Here is a 16813-nt window from a genome sequence, read left to right on the forward strand (position 1 = left end):
CCAACTTCAAGCAAAATTTTGCTGGCCGCACTATTCCTGGAAAAGGGCAGGATAGCACAGGTTTTCTTAGCCACCTGGGCACAATGCTGGTTCATGTTCAGCCAGCTGTCAACAAATGTGTAAATCAGATGAAATATTTTCCTCATTAATTAAATAGACTTTGATGTCCATGGTCTGCATAAGAACTGGGCTAGTACAGAGGCCCATCTACAGAAGTGTTAGCTGTATTGTTTCTCAGAATTCTTGCTCTGGGTACTGCACCACAGTGAAGCCGGGAGCAGCAGGTCAGCGAGAGCTGTGCCAGAGGAAGAGGTGGTCTTTGGCAGCTCACTCTCTCCCACCTTCTCTGCTGCTTCAGCAGGACTTTGTGGGTATTACCACTTCCCTTTTCAGCAGATCCGCCAACTGAGTCACTTGCAGGATTGAAGCAAGCTAAAATAATTGTCACATTTTTGCAGAAACAGGGATGTGAACAAACAGAATTGACAGCTCTGAGAGGACATGGAACCAGAATAGGAATTTGAAGAAGACTGCAGACATGCATTTGTCCATGTATGTGGTTTGATCCTTATGGGCATGCTTATGTTGTACAAGAAGATCACAGTTTGCTCCCAAACTTTCAGATTGTGCTTTAAAATTTTGATTAGTTTAAACTGCCATTTAAAATTATTGCTCTGGGTTTTTAGTAGTAATCTGCTTTAGAAATGTTAAAACAGAGAAGTCAAACTTTTTATCATGCAGCCTGCACTGGATTCAGCCCATCTTCCATAGAAATTGTTATAATATAGACAGTGTAATGATAAAGTGGAATGGTAATTAAAATCACAAAAAAATAATCTAATGTTCCTTTTCTCCTAAAATACAGAGTGCTGGTTATGCTAAAAAATAAACCCAGAAATAAAAAATGAGAATAAGACATTGAAACTGATCTCTTGGTTTGACCACAGGACTGCGAAGTCAAGGATGTGTAAGGCAAAGAAAACCAAGTTATTTTGCTGCTAATGTCACTGTAATCCAGCAGTATGTCCCTGTGGTAAAACTTTTCAAAACCAATGATGATGAGTTTCAGTACTGTGCTACAAAGCCTGGTTACAGCTCTAATCTCAATCCTGCACGTCCCTATGGTGGTCTGTGGAGGTGTGTTAAATTTGCAATTTTGCCTCCAGTTACAGAAATCCTTGTGCATGCTAAAGGTCTGCAGACCATCCCAGGAAGTTTGCTGGGCAACATGTAGTGTTTTACTAAGCCTCACATTTTGTAAATGTATTTCACTTAATCATGTCAAAAACAAGACCTTAGACTTCCACCTTGAAACCATTCGTTGGGCAATAAAGATAATTATTTCTTATAACAACTTGGAGCCTGTTAAACCACAGGGAGTCATCTCAGGGTATGCATCACCAGGCACTGCCCTTGCTCTACAATGCTGGCATAGTTTGGCCGGGGGATCCCTCTGCTTGCCCGCAGATCCGCCGGCCAAAGCGAGCGCTGGCAGCTGGTCACAGACATAAACGGCTGCGCACCAAGACTGTTCGCCTCTTCTCACAGCTGTGACGGGGAAGAAAATTAAATGTAGAGAAACTCCCAGGAGAGGCAAATGCTGCCAAGGTACTTCAGGGGAGAGCGCTCTTCTTTGGATTCAGTGTTCAGCTGGGGCCACAGAACTCCTCAGGTCTGGAACTTGAAAACCATCTAGAAAGTCCATTCGAGGTCACTCCTCGAGCCCTGCGTGCCCTTTCCCCGGCAGGACGGCTCCAGAGGGGTGGCGGGGATGCCACCTCCGTCTCCACGGGAGAGCGGGCGCGCCCAGGTGCGCCGGGCGGTGCCCGGGCGGGCGGAGCCGGCGGCGCGGAGGGCGCGGAGCCCCGCAGCCATGGGGCCCGGAGAGGCGCTGCCCGCCCGCCCGTCCTGCCGCGCGGGTCAGTGTCCGCCCTGGGGCTCCGCGCGGAGGGGTCGCGGGGCTCGGGACGCGGGGGGTTCGCGGGGCTCGGGACGCGGAGGGTTCGGGGGGCTCGGGACGCGGGGGGTTCGGGGGGCTCGGGACGCGGGGGGTTCGGGGGGCTCGGGACGCGGAGGGTTAGCGGGGCTCGGGACGCGGAGGGTTCGCGGGGCTCGGGACGCGGAGGGTTCGGGGGGCTCGGGACGCGGAGGGTTCGCGGGGCTCGGGACGCGGAGGGTTCGGGGGGCTCGGGACGCGGAGGGTTCGGGGGGCTTGGGACGCGGCCGTGCGCGGAGACGGAGACGGAGGCGGGGGCGCGGCGTGTGCTGCCGGAGTTCCCTCTGCCCGCACCGCGTCCGAGCCCCGCGCGTTCGGTTTTTCTCCGCCCTGACGTCGCCCGGTTGTTTTCCGAGGAGCGGCGCGGCCGGCGCCGGGGAGGCTCTTGCGCCTCTCCCCCGGCTGCCTCGGGTTAAACATCTTTTTTGCTTTGTTTTGTGCTTTTTGGTGAGTCTCCACTCCAGGTGTGCCAGGGAAGAATTCCTCGCTGCGTCTCGGTACGCCCTTCTCGGTACGCCCACTTTTGGCCCCAGGAGCCACGCCTTGGCAAAGGTGGGCTTGGTATTTCCCGGGTGACCGAGAAGGACGTTTCGTGTTTCTGCCGAGGGTGAGCTGTGTCCTGAGCTGAACAGAAATGGTCAATTATTATCTAACCAAAGCAATCAGTTTTCGAGATGACCTAGTACCAGTATCTTCAGTGGCAGGTTAAGAACCAAGTTGGCTGTCACTAACCAGGGCAAGTCAGCCCTGGACTGCAGAGCGACAGCAAGTTAGACATGTCACACGCAGTGTGTAGCACCGGGGTGCCTTAGGTCAGACTGGTTTCATGTTGCTGCCAGCCTTGAGTCAGAGCTGGGAGAGATTACTTCTGCAAGGAGGGGTTCTGCTGACAGGCTCAGGTTTGTTGACGTTTGGAAGCAGGAGGTGAAACTAGCTTTGCTGCAGAAACTCTGTGCTGAGCAAGCCAGGCAGCCTCAGTGGTTTGTCACCTTCCTCAGCCTTTCCAAGTGACTGTTCACAGAGGTAATAAAACAACAGTAATTCCCGGATCAGCCTCCTCTTCCCATCTTGCAGGTGGTTCTTTTATCAGTGATTCTTTTTAGCAGTGACATGCCACTTTTCATGCAAGTGGAACAAATGACTTTTTTTTAAACCATGAAAAGATGCTCAGCACAATAAACAGAGAGCATAAGCATTCAAAGTTACTCTTCTCAGTGACAAATCCACTGTTTCTTTGTGAATGTGGGCAAAGATTGTAATTCAGAAAGGAGAGAAACAGCCTGTGGCAGTCACTGGATGACTTAGTACAAATGGTGTGATTAAGTTTTCCCTATTTGATGTTGTAATGTGTGCTGAGTAATGAAAAACTTAGAACACATAGAAAAAGTAGCCATAGCATAATGTGAAACAAGCCTGCCATTCATCTCCAGCTAAATGAAAGTACACCAGACGCAAAAAAAGGGAGAAAAAATTGTTAATTTCTTCACTGTAGAAATCCAGTGCGCTGATAAAAAAGCTGCCTTTACTGTTGCAGGTAGCTGAAAGACTATACTAATCAGAAGTGTTTATCTTCATGTTTTCTTTTAATTAAAGGCAAGGAATGTTACTGCTTCTTACACCATCCTGATTTAGCATCAGTATAGGTATTGGGATCTAAGGGATTTCATTCAAATCTCCATTGTTTGGGGGGTTTGTTTGTTTGTTTTGTTTTGTTTTGTTTTGTTTTTCACAGAATCATAGAATAGTTTGGATTGGAAGGGACATTTGATGGTTATTTAGACCCAACCCCCATGCCAGGAGCAGGGGCATTTTTGTCTTGTCCTGATATGTTTACTAAGAGAAAATATATTTATGCTTAAAGGACTTTTCTGTAATTTTGTTTTGTGATTTATTCTTCACTAATTATGTCAAAACAAGTATATGCAAAATTTTCTTCTCCTAAGACTATGCTAATAATTTAGGATTTTAAAATACTTTCAGGTGCAAATGCTAATTCCATATTTTTATGGTATCTAGCTGTTATTTCTAGTAATGATAATAGTGTAGAATAGTATCTATCCTGTGCAATAATAATTGCATATTGATATAAGTTCTCTAAGATTTTAATCTTCAGCTATGGAATATGAACATACATATCTTGTGGGAACATTTTTATTAAGTGTGCCTTAGCAATACCAAACAACTGTTACATGGAAACACTCTTGGCAAACAAGGAAATGTGTTTGCACAGCCTGCAAATCAAATTATAACTTCCTTTAGTGTGTTTGTTGTACAGTATGGAACAAGAAAACAGGGAGCAGGTACTCAGTCTAGTTCCTTTCTTGTAAGGGGTGTTGTCTCCCAGAGTTAATACCAGCATTGCCAACTGCAAAGATGATCTTTTTAAGACCTTATGTATTTTAACTATTCCTTGTAAAACAGTATTGAATGAATTATCCAAGTTTGCTTCCTATTTATTGTTCAGTGATGTACTTTTGATGTAACAGTATTATTTCCAGAGCTTACATGTGAACACAGAGGCACATCCTTTTCTACCAAGTCCCCAAGTGGTGTTTTTTCAGTTGGAGGTGGGGAGAGGGAAGAGAAAAAAGAAAAAAAATGGTTGTGTTACTGATGCTGCTACTCATCAGGATGACTCATTTATGTGTTATTTTAATTAGAGGGAAAACATGGAAAACAAAACTATTTGTTGCATCCCATGCTTTATATGTATCATGGCTGACAGAGTGTTTGCACTTCTACAAACTGTTTCATATTTTAACATGTCTGCACAATAAGCCTTCTTTTCAAAAAAGGTTGTTCTTAAAAGTATTCCAGTCTAGGTTCTGTAATCCACACTGATTGCCTGATGCACTCTACTGTGACAAACTGAGACATCAACCTACACTGCCTAAACCCTGTTGCAGCTTTGCTGCCTGACCCCTGCTTCCCCATGCAATAAAGCAATTCCTTTTGTTCTTGGAAATGAAATACCTCTTCTCCCTTTAAGAACAAATCTAGGCTGATAATAATGATGTCATTTCCACGGACTGTCTTCACAGTGATCTGATGACCCGCCTGGTGGATGTAGGAAGGGCTGTGGATGTTGTCTATTTGGATTTCAGCAAGGTTTCTGACCCTGTCTCCCACAGCACACTCCAGGATAAGCTGGCAGCCCGTGGCTTGGACAGGAGCACTCTTTGCTGGGTTAGGAACTGGCTGGATGGCTCGGCATAGAGAGAGGTGGTGAACGGTGCTGCATCCAGCTGGGGCCAGTCACCAGTGGTGTCCCTCAGGGGTCTGTGCTGGGCACAGTTCTGTTCAATATTTTTATTGATGACATGGATGAAGGCATGGAGCCTTTCATTAGTAAATTTGCAGATGACACTAAGCTGGGAGCGTGTGTCGACCTGTTGGAAGGACGAAGGGCTTTGCAGAAAGACCTGGAACGGTTGGATGGATGGGCAGAGTCCAATAGGATGACATTTAATAAGTCCAAGTGCCGAGTCCTGCACTTTGGCCACAATAACCCCCTGCAGCATCATAGGCTGGGGACGGTGTGGCTGGACAGTGCCCAGGAGGAAAGGGACCTGGGGGTACTGGTGACAGCAGCTGAACATGAGCCAGCAGTGTGCCCAGGTGGCCAAGAGGGCCAATGGCATCCTGGCCTCTATCAGGAATGGTGTGGCCAGCAGGAGCAGGGAGGTCATTCTTCCCCTGTACTCGGCCCTGGTGAGGCCACACCCTGAGTGCTGTGTCCAGTTCTGGGCCCCTCAGCTTAGGAAGGACGTTGAGACGCTTGAGTGCGTCCAGAGGAGGCAACGAGGCTGGTGATGGGCTTGGAACACAAGCCGTATGAAGAATGACTGAGGGAGCTGGGGTTGTTTAGCCTGGAGTAAAGGAGACTCAGAGGTGACCTTATCACTCTCTACAGCTCCCTGAAGGGTGGTTGTGGTCAGCTGGGGGTTGGTCTCTTTCTTCAGGCAACAACAGACAGAACAAGAGGACAGTCTCAGGCTGCACCAAGGGAAATTATAGGCTGGATATTAGGAAAAAGTTTTTCACTGAAAGAATAATAAAGTACTGGAATAGTCTGCCTGGGGAGGTGGTGGAGTCACCATCCCTAGATGTGTTTAAAAAAAGACTGGATGTGGCACTTGGTGTCATGGGCTAGTTGAGGTATTAGGGATGGGTTGGACTCGATGATCTTGAAGGTTTCTTCCAACCTAAAAATTCTGTGATTCTGTGATAATGCTTGGCTGGCTGAGTGTGAAGCTTTGGTCTCTGCTCAGGATCACCCAGCTCTCCAGCAGTGTTGCCAGGATAGCTGGGGGAACTGTTCCCTGTGGCCTGTGATCTACCTCCACTCAAGGTTATTGAGGCTAGATTAAATTTGCTGTGAGGTGTAATGAGGCCTTCACCTGAAAATTTTATGACTGGTTAAATAAGACTTGGCTCACAAAGTATTCACTGAAGTTTTAATGAAATGTCCTAGTGTCCATATGCAGTGACAGCTTGCTCCCTGTTCGATTTTTCCTTCCTTTTTTTCCATTTGCTTTTCTAATCTCAGCTACCAATGTAGAAACAGAGGCCTTGAATAGCAGCAGGCTTAGTTTAACAGGCAAAGTCCAAAATCACAAATCTGGCTATATGTTTGTGGTCTCTGCACAACAAAAAAGAGCCCTTACAACTTGAGGTTTCAGGTCAACTTTTAAGATTTTGAGTTGAATTTTAAATTGAAGCTAATATTTTTGTTGTTGTTGCATTCCTTGGTATTTCCCTTATTGCTTGTCTGAGCCAATGAAGTGCAAAACATGGATGTAAAATAATGTAACCATCTGTGAGCTGCAGAGGTGGGTAATGGCCCAGGGCAGCATTGTGTACATTGTGTGGGTTTTGTGTGTTACTTGCACAGTCAGAAATTACAGGTTCTCTGCAAAGACATGAAAAGGAGTGAACAGAGTGAAGACAGGGCTCTTCCAGAGCTGGGCCTGTGTCAGGAACCATTTGTCCTTTTTCTGCTCCCAGGTGCTGTGCTCTCTTTTTCTTGCCGTGACTCCTGCCAAGCATGGTGCCAGATCATCAATGTGTCTGAATCACACTCTTCTTTCCTCACCTCTATGGAGGGGACTGCCAATGAAACAAACTGGAGCATTTCCATGCCTTCTGGAAACAAATACCACCTCTACATAGGCTTGGCTTTGGCTATAGGTTCCAGTATCTTTATTGGGTCTAGTTTCATACTGAAGAAGAAAGGACTTTTGAAACTGGCAGACAGAGGAGTCACCCGAGCTGGTAAGTGATGGTGCCAGTGTTGCTCCTGCTGGGGACACAAATACCTCTTACAACTTGACAAAAGCAAGATTCAAATCACAGATCACATTTAAAGCTACTTTAATGGTGATCAGAAGTCCTGTCTTGGTGAAGGATGGAGACAGGGTATTAGTTCTCTGTGTGTGATTACAGGGACTGGGATTTCAGAACTCAGAGGACTATGGGAGGTGCAGAGGATATTAAATCAGTGAGCTGGTGCTGTTTCCTCACTGAGAGCAGTTAGTTACCAAATAAAATTATCCATTTGTCTTACCCTTCAAAATGCCTTTCTCCCTCTTTTTTTTTGGTCTTTCCCCCCTCATCTGAAATGGAAAGTCTTAAGTTGGTAATTAGGTTTAGCTTTTTGGTTTTGCTCTGTTTTTTAAAAGTAAGTGCAATGAGTTGTAGAACAACATTTATTACACAAGTTTCTACAGTTAGTACAACTCTCCCTTCATTAAAGTCAACAGGTGAAGATCTGGAAAAAGAACAATTGCACTAATCTCATAATTTCCTTTGCATGGATTTAAATACATAGCATTAGCAGTTTTTCTTTTGTTGTTTTGTTTTGGGGTGTTTTTGTTTGTTTGTTTGTTTTTTGTTTGGGTTTTGTGTGTGTGTGTTTATTGCAATATATTATTCCAGAGAATTTGGTTATTTGAAAAAAACTGATACTGAATATTCCATGTACTTATGTTTTATGTAGGAAAGAGAAAAAATCATGTACACAGGGGCATTTTTCTCGCTAATTACTTCCAACCGAAAGGAAAAGGAGAGTCAAACTGCAGTTGATTGTATGAGTATATTGCATCTAACCTGGAAAAGCATTTTGAAACATTTCTTAAGCTCACCAAACAGCTTTATAAAAATATTACATTTGCTTGAAACTTCCCTTCTGTGTATATTTAGCCAAATAGCATTTTTTAGAAGTCCAAGTCACAAAGCATTAGATTGGTTAACAAAATGTAAGTCAAAATCAGATATTCTTGTTGCATCCAGTCAACTTTTAGTACTTTGTACTTGCAAATGTGAAGCTGTACTTTTTTTGTTTCTTACAATAAGGTGATCTGTTTTTTCTAAGATAAGATTCTTTTTTCTCTTTCAGGACAAGGTGGATATTCTTATTTGAAGGAATGGCTTTGGTGGGCTGGACTTCTATCAAGTAAGTCACCTCTTTCTTCTTAGCCTATATATAAATCTGCAAAAAGGAGGTTGTTTTAAAGAGATTTACTGCCTGATTTTTCATTCCCTTCACTTAAAAGAAATGTCCTCACAATTACATTCATGACAAGCTGTTCTGATATCTCATCTTTCAAATACTGCATTTGGTCTTCAGAGCTCTTTGCAGAATAACCATCTTTCCTTTAATATCTAGTCAAATGCAGCGGAATTGCATCTGCACAGCTTCTAGGAGCACTTAGGAGAAAAGTATTTAACTTTCTTCAGCTTTTTTTTTTTTTTTCCAGAAGAGGTTGTGATGCTAATTTTGAAATGAAAATAGGCATGTATTGTGCAGAAAAAATATTTTGGTTTTTATTCACTATCATGGCTGTCATACAAAATATTTACAATAGTGTGCCATTTAATATCGTCCTCCAAGCTGATCCAAATATTCTTCCTCCTGCAGTGGGATTAGGAGAAGCTGCAAACTTTGCTGCCTATGCCTTTGCACCTGCAACCTTAGTTACACCCTTGGGTGCACTGAGTGTTCTCATAAGGTCAGTACCAATTGGGAGCAAGCCTTGGCAAATGAACCACTCATTGCATGAGGGAAAAAAATACTGGTTTTGGCTGAAAGTAGAGATTTTTAATAAGAAAAATGAAAAGCAATTTATGGACAATTTTGTTGCTTGGTGGAAAGATATTTTTCCTTTTTTAGAACTGAGTTTGCTGGGTAGATAGTTGTCCTGGTTTGGGACAAATTTGGGAGAAAACCCCTGTATAGGATCCCTCCAAGGAAGCAAACCCACGTGGCCCCTCCCTCCAACCGGTCCGGAAAAAAAACCCAAAACCCTCTTTGGAGAAAAGTGGAAAAAACTATTTTACTAAACAAATGAAGTGCATACAAGTATAAAGAATGAATAGTATGGAACAATAAAACCTCTCCTTCTGAAGTGAGATGGCAAATTGAGAAAGTCCTTGCCGTAGGTGGAGCTCGGCTCTCTCTCAGACTCTCCTCAGTCCCAGTCCCTCTGGCGCTGCTGGAAAATGCCGAGCTCCAGGCCCCGGTGGGCCGCAGGTGCAGCCCCCAGTGCTCCCCTGGGTTTTCAGTCCAGAGCAGGTTTAAACAGTTCCAAGAAAAAGGAAAAAAAACAGTCCAGGGAACTTCTCTGCCCTAGCTAGCTGAAACTAACTAAAAGCAAAAAAAAAAGATCTCTGTCCTGCAGTCTCTCCAAGCCTCCGCCGAACACGCTGTCCGCCGAAGAATGTGGAGGAGTCGGGCAGTTTTCTCAAAACAAACTCCGCGCTTCTCCTTGCTCTTAGAACCAGTCTTAAAGGCACAGGACTCAATATACAGCACAAACAGAACAGACGATTGGGGATACAGGCATCATAAAGTTACCCTAGGACATTCCACCCCTTGTATCCCCATATCGTCAGTTTACTAAAACTAATATATATTCCAGCTCTACACACACATACATCTATATAAAAACAATATGCAATATACAGCTACATACGGTGGCAGTACCATTCAGCACACAGTGATAATTACACACGGTTCTCACCCAACAATCAGATCTCCCTGGGGTACACATCGTGTGGTTCCATCTTTCTGCATTACCCACCATGTGCAGCCTGGTCCCTGAGCAAAGACAATCCCACGGATGGGATCCTCTGTACTTGAAGCAGAATTGATCCAAACTGTCTTCCCTAACAAACCTCTTACATGTACTACTGGGACTTTCTCTCCATCTACTGTATGTAGGGACTCAGATTGGGCAGGGCCTGCTCTGTTGGTGGAACCTCGGGTGTTAACTAACCAGGTGGCCTTTGCTAGATGCTGCTCCCAGTTTTTGAATGATCCCCCACCCAGTGCTTTCAGGGTGGTTTTTAGCAGTCCATTATATCTTTCTATTTTCCCTGAAGCTGGTGCATGATAGGGGATATGGTACACCCACTCAATGCCATGTTCCCTAGCCCAGTTGTTGATGAGGCTGTTCTTGAAATGAGTTCCATTGTCTGACTCAATCCTCTCAGGGGTACCATGCCTCCAAAGAACTTGTTTTTCAAGGCCCAGGATGGTGTTACGGGCCGTAGCGTGAGGCACAGGGTAGGTCTCCAGCCATCCAGTGGTGGCTTCCACCATTGTGAGCACGTAGCGCCTGCCTTGGCGGGTTTGGGGAAGGGTGATGTAGTCAATCTGCCAGGCTTCCCCATACTTATACTTGGACCATCGCCCGCCATACCATAGCGGCTTCACCCGCTTGGCCTGCTTGATGGCAGCACACGTCTCACAGTCATGGATAACCTGAGAAATACTGTCCATGGTTAGATCCACCCCTCGGTCTCGGGCCCACTTATAGGTGGCATCTCTGCCCTGATGGCCTGAGGCATCATGGGCCCATCGAGCTAGAAACAACTCTCCCTTGTGTTGCCAATCTAAGTCTATCTTTGATACCTCTATCTTTGCAGCTTGATCTACCTGCTCGTTGTTTCGGTGCTCCTCATTAGCCCGGCTAGCTCAGTCGGTAGAGCATGGGACTCTTAATCCCAGGGTCGTGGGTTCGAGCCCCACGTTGGGCGCCAGTAGAGAATATGTCCTGGTTTGGGACAAATTTGGGAGAAAACCCCTGTATAGGATCCCTCCAAGGAAGCAAACCCACGTGGCCCCTCCCTCCAACCGGTCCGGAAAAAAAACCCAAAACCCTCTTTGGAGAAAAGTGGAAAAAACTATTTTACTAAACAAATGAAGTGCATACAAGTATAAAGAATGAATAGTATGGAACAATAAAACCTCTCCTTCTGAAGTGAGATGGCAAATTGAGAAAGTCCTTGCCGTAGGTGGAGCTCGGCTCTCTCTCAGACTCTCCTCAGTCCCAGTCCCTCTGGCGCTGCTGGAAAATGCCGAGGTCCAGGCCCCGGTGGGCCGCAGGTGCAGCCCCCAGTGCTCCCCTGGGTTTTCAGTCCAGAGCAGGTTTAAACAGTTCCAAGAAAAAGGAAAAAAAACAGTCCAGGGAACTTCTCTGCCCTAGCTAGCTGAAACTAACTAAAAGCAAAAAAAAAGATCTCTGTCCTGCAGTCTCTCCAAGCCTCCGCCGAACACGCTGTCCGCCGAAGAATGTGGAGGAGTCGGGCAGTTTTCTCAAAACAAACTCCGCGCTTCTCCTTGCTCTTAGAACCAGTCTTAAAGGCACAGGACTCAATATACAGCACAAACAGAACAGACGATTGGGGATACAGGCATCATAAAGTTACCCTAGGACAATAGTATCAAATGTCTTGTTGCAAAGGCCACTGAATGCCTTCCCAGGAGCTTTCCACCCAGATTACAAAGTAATTCTTGTGAGCATATACCAGGTATACTGCTGATGGAAGGTAATTTATCACTTCCTAGAGAACTGGAGCTTTTTAAAAAACTGTTATCCTGTTCTTCAATTGTGACAAAACTTTAAATAGAAATACAGTATTCCTTCATAAAATGTTTTCAAAAACATTTATATTTACAGGAGCATAATTTCATATTAAGGCACAGTTATTAATCCTTCTGGTTTTGTTTTGTCTTTTTGAAATCCTTCTGGAAAGAAAGCAAAGAAAATTTTAGCTTTCTTTTGCATCCACAATTAAAATTTGTGGTTCTTTTGAAACATAAATGTCCTTCAGAGACTTACTGTTTCCTATGTATGAAGAAAAATATAATTTTCAAGTTCTTAAGCACATACAGTAATGAGGCTATCATAGCAGCAGAAAAGACATGGACTATGCATACAAAAATTGTATAGGAAGTAATTTTTTAGCAAAATGAGATTATTGTATTTTAAATGTAAAATCTGATTTTTAAGAACTGAGTATACTACATGAAACACTGTGTTTAAAAAACACATGTTAAAAACAAACAAACAAACAAAACCTGTAGGATGCCTGCAGTAATCTACCTGCTAAAACTGCAGCCGTTCTGTCATAGCAAAACAAATGCAACTGAGTCCCTGCAGTGATACTGGTGTCAGCCTGTTGGTAGATGCAGATAACCTGCCTGCCTGGCTGCCGCTGTGCAAAACAGCTTGAGTTTTATTGCCCTCTTCTTTGATGAGGATAGCAATTGTTCAGATTTTCATAAGACAGAGAGGTTGTTAGAACTTCATGTCAGTGAACTCATTACTCTTGTGGGAAAAAAAAATACCTGTATTTTGATCAGTGGGTCGAATAACTATTTGTGAGTTTGTTCACACACCATTAAGCCTGTGTCTGTGCCCAAGGTTGTGCTCTTAACAGGCTAATCATGCCCTGTGAGTGGGGTGATTTAGGCCATGTTATTGTCCTTAGGTTAAATAATCAACCCCGTGGAGATCCTGGGGTTGATCTCTTTGAAGGGGGAGGCATGCCTTCTCCGTGTTTTGGTGGGAGTCCTGGCAGGCCAGGCAGAAAGTGTGCCTGAGTGGGAGAGCCTGGGGAGGAGCAGTTTCCAAAACTCATGTCCATTGGTCGTAATGGCAAATTTAGTGCTTTGAACCATTTTTTGGAAGAAAGAAACAGCTCTTGTGATTAATCTACAAGTGAGAGTGCATACCCTAACCCAGGCAATCAGGAATGAGAGGCTCCTTAACAATTTGGACCCTTTTACAACTTGGAGGGAAGCGATGAGGGTTGCTAAACTCCCTAAAACCTGAGCTTATCTTCTTGGTCTTGACCAACTTTCTTAGGAAAACTCCTTACAATTTGATTGTTTCAGGCGGGTATACCATATATCCAAATTCAAAAGAGGTTTTCAATTATTGTTATGCTACACAGAGAGATTTTGAATGTCTTTCATGACTGGTGGAGCTGAACATTTTATTTCTATTTTGCTGAACAGTGCTATATTGTCATCCTATTTTTTAAATGAGAAGCTGAATATTCATGGAAAGCTGGGCTGTGTACTGTGCATTTTGGGGTCAACAGTCATGGTTATTCATGCTCCAGAGGAGGAGGAGGTCACCTCACTCGATGAGATGGAAAGAAAGCTGCAAGATCCAGGTCTGTATGCAATTGCAGTGAACACATGTTACAGTTCATAGGGAGATGTCCAGGACACTGAACAACTCCGAGCATGTTTGTGGACATAGTCTGTTTTTTTATCTCATGTGCATTACTCTTCCCTTTCCTCTTTTTTACAGCATTTGTTACATTTGCTGTTCTCCTAACAGTCGTTGCCCTTGTCCTGATTGTTTTCATGGCTCCAAAGAGAGGTCAGACAAATATACTGATCTATGTTTTAATTTGCTCACTCATCGGTGCCTTCTCTGTCTCGTCTGTGAAAGGCCTGGGCATTGCCATTAAACAAATGCTGGAGGGGAAGCCAGCCTATCACAATCCATTGGTTTACATTTTGGTGGGCATCTTGGTGGTCTCAGTCAGCACTCAGATCAACTATCTCAACAAAGCACTGGACGTATTCAACACATCCCTTGTGACACCCATTTACTACGTGTGCTTCACTACGACGGTGGTGACATGCTCCATCATCTTGTTCAAGGAGTGGAGCAGTATGGAACTGGGTGATATCATTGGAACCCTGAGTGGATTCTGCAGCATCATCATTGGCATTTTCCTATTGCATGCTTTCAAAAACACTAACATCACGTGGAGTCAGTTGATGTCCACTGTTGCAAAGGAACCGCCACATCGTGAACTTGAAACCAGTCACACTTTGCTGGAGAGCATGGAAGATGCAGCTTTGGCATGTGAGGAGGACAACATTTTATTCAGTCAATGAAACATTCAAGCAGTGTTCATCATCAAAGTATCATGAATTGCAAACTCAGCCCATCTGCTAGAATGCTCTACTTTTCTGCAGTCCTCTGGAAATTTGTCTGAGAAGCCTGTTAAGTGTGGGCCATTCCTCTCTGTGTCAGCTGTTGGCCATCATGAATGAAAATGTTCAGTAATTCGCATCACAGACAGAAACCTGGTGGTGATTATATGTTGGGCAATGAAAAATATGGTCCTTTTCTTACGCAACATCTTTTCTTGGGAAATTTTAGCAAAAAATGGTCTTTGTAAGCCACATTTAAAAAAAAACAAAACAATTTTCTTTTAATGATAAAAGACAATCCTTGCTGACAGGTACTCTGCTATTATCTCAGTGATGGCCTTAATACTTTTGGATTTCTTTATACTTTTATAATTTATTGCCAAGTAGGTTTGTAGATACTATACATGAAGGATATTCATTGGAGACATAATATGACGAAAACAGTATTTAACCCTTTTAGTTTTTAATATAAAATTTTATGGAAGATTTTTTCACTTCTGATGACTTTCCAATGACCATTGATTAGATGCCACAAAAAAAAATTTAGCAAATATAATTTAGCAAATATAATACTTGATAAGTCTCAGCTTTTCTACCCAAGGAATCCTGAATGGATTATGAATCCCTGAATGTGCCTTTACTTTTATATTTCAAAACTAAGAACAATTTTCAGAAAAAGAAAATTCATTAGAGGCCTGAGAACGGTTGCTACTGGCTTAAAAAATTACATGAGGTTATAGAATTAAGTATTCAAAGGCAGGAGAAAACCAGAAGATGCAATTAAAAATTTCCACTTAGTTTTATATTATTTTGAGGATTGAGAAGGGGCTTTACTTATTTCCATACTTCTTCCTAATATAGCCGTCTATTAATTAGAACCTATTTAAGCTTTTCAAATTTTTTTCCTCATTTTCTGGGAAGGTATTGTTCTTTGTAAATAATAAAGCATTCTTTTATAAGTGCAAAATCCATCTTACAGTCCATGCACTACTTCTAAAAATACTAGGTAAAGGATGGGCTGTAGGCAAGGTGTGAGAAATATCACAACTTTTTTTTTTTTAGTTTGGACTTATCATTTTTTCTAAATATGAGTATTTGCCTCTATTAGATGTTTAACCATATGTTAACCTACCAAAAGCCTTGAAGATTGGTAACGGTAACTGTACTGTAGTTCCTCAATTATGGTCACTGATCTTTCTGTCACAAAAAAGCTTGCACAGTCCATAGTTTACTCATTAAAATCCTCTCTGTTTTCCACTTTGTAGGTAAGTAACTTCAGCAATCAGGCCTGTGGATGGTGACAGGCTCATCAGAAAGCAGCATTGCTAATCTTTGGTTTTTTAAGTGTGAGTCTAGAAAGTTTGCCAGAGGATGTCAGCACTTCAGCAGATAAAAACTAGTTTTATTAAGCTGAGGTTTATATCCCAAGCAGAATTTCCTCATGAAGCAGGCTGTAGGTTTTCTAATGTTCAAAAGGTTTAGTAAAAGAGGACAGTTTCGATGGATAGAAGATTGTTTTACCAAGGAAGGCTTATCCTTTATCTCTTAAAAAAAAAAGGGTTGTTTTTTGTATTTCATATATTTGTGTGGCATCACTGTTATCCAGCAAAAGGGATATTTTCACAAAAAATGTACTTGCCTTCAAAATATAATGATGTATACATTATCAATTTGGAATATTTTTCAGCTTGAGTGATGTAATTCACATTCTTTGCTCTTAAAATGCTTGTGTTAAAAAAGCTTCAGACAAGAAAAATCTACATCCAGGGTTTCATTACTTCTTAGTTAATGCAGAGAATACTTTGGTTTTATTGACTAGATTCAAGGTTCAAAATCTTCATAGTTAAAAACAAGTATTACAAATAATAAAAAGACTAAAGATGGAGGGAGTTTTATAGTTTGTTTTTTAACAAAAATTTGAATTGACTTTCACTCTGAATTACACAATTCAAAGAATAACTGAAGAAAACATTAACTGTAAAAGAGAGAAAAACAAATGCTTTTGCATAGTTCCTGGCCCCTTTATTTGGTTATAGAGTCATCACTGTGGTGTGACCAAATGAGTTACTTGTAAGAAAAAGCAATCAATCCAGTTCTTTAATGGATGTGCGTTGGCATTTTTTAAAGATATGTCATAATACTTTCTTTGAGAAGGGTGTGGACTCCTTATATACCAACCACTGGCAATAATTAACTTATACCAAGCAAAATTCCTGTATTTTCTACTGGACCTGTGTATTTGCTATTATGCATAAATAGCAACTAAAAAAAAAAAAAAAAAAAAAAAAAAAAAAAAAAAAATCAGTGATGTACAAGAAGTCCACAATGATAGAAATAAATAAGTGATTAATTTTTTGTATAAAAGCATTTGTTGTAAGAGATGTTATTTTTTTAAATGTTTATATTTAGTTACTACGTTGGATTAACTTTGGTTTTTTTAATTGAAATTATGCTAATATTTCTCTTATAATAAATTATTCATGGTTATGTACTAAATTATCTGTGTTTTTCAAAGGGGGGGAGGGGTGGGGGAAGAGTGTCATTCATATTTGTAAACTAGAGAAGAAAACCCA

General features: G+C 42.5%; 1 protein-coding gene and 1 non-coding gene across 6 annotated transcripts; both read left to right on the forward strand.

Annotated features, from left to right (window-relative positions):
* The first annotated feature begins 1849 nt into the window (after window positions 1–1849).
* On the forward strand, window positions 1850–16541 carry NIPAL1 (NIPA like domain containing 1). 5 transcript variants are annotated; one of them, XM_040064599.1, is made up of 7 exons: window positions 1850–1919; window positions 2449–2603; window positions 7004–7270; window positions 8394–8450; window positions 8916–9006; window positions 13302–13462; window positions 13603–16541. In XM_040064599.1, exons 3-7 carry the CDS (start codon window positions 7096–7098, stop codon window positions 14199–14201), a joined length of 1083 nt encoding a protein of 360 aa, XP_039920533.1. In that variant the 5' UTR covers window positions 1850–1919; window positions 2449–2603; window positions 7004–7095; the 3' UTR covers window positions 14202–16541. The 5 variants fall into 5 exon arrangements, with proteins under 5 accessions (XP_039920533.1, XP_039920532.1, XP_039920530.1 ...); XM_040064598.1 differs by having other exon boundaries at window positions 1856–1919; window positions 2449–2548; XM_040064600.1 differs by having other exon boundaries at window positions 1888–1919; window positions 2449–2507.
* Window positions 10963–11035, forward strand: TRNAK-CUU (transfer RNA lysine (anticodon CUU)). The gene has a single exon. It is a non-coding gene; the product is annotated as a tRNA-Lys (tRNA).
* Window positions 16542–16813: the final 272 nt, after the last annotated feature.

The sequence above is a fragment of the Hirundo rustica genome, chromosome 5 (assembly GCF_015227805.2).
Source record: "Hirundo rustica isolate bHirRus1 chromosome 5, bHirRus1.pri.v3, whole genome shotgun sequence".
Lineage (NCBI taxonomy): Eukaryota > Metazoa > Chordata > Aves > Passeriformes > Hirundinidae > Hirundo > Hirundo rustica.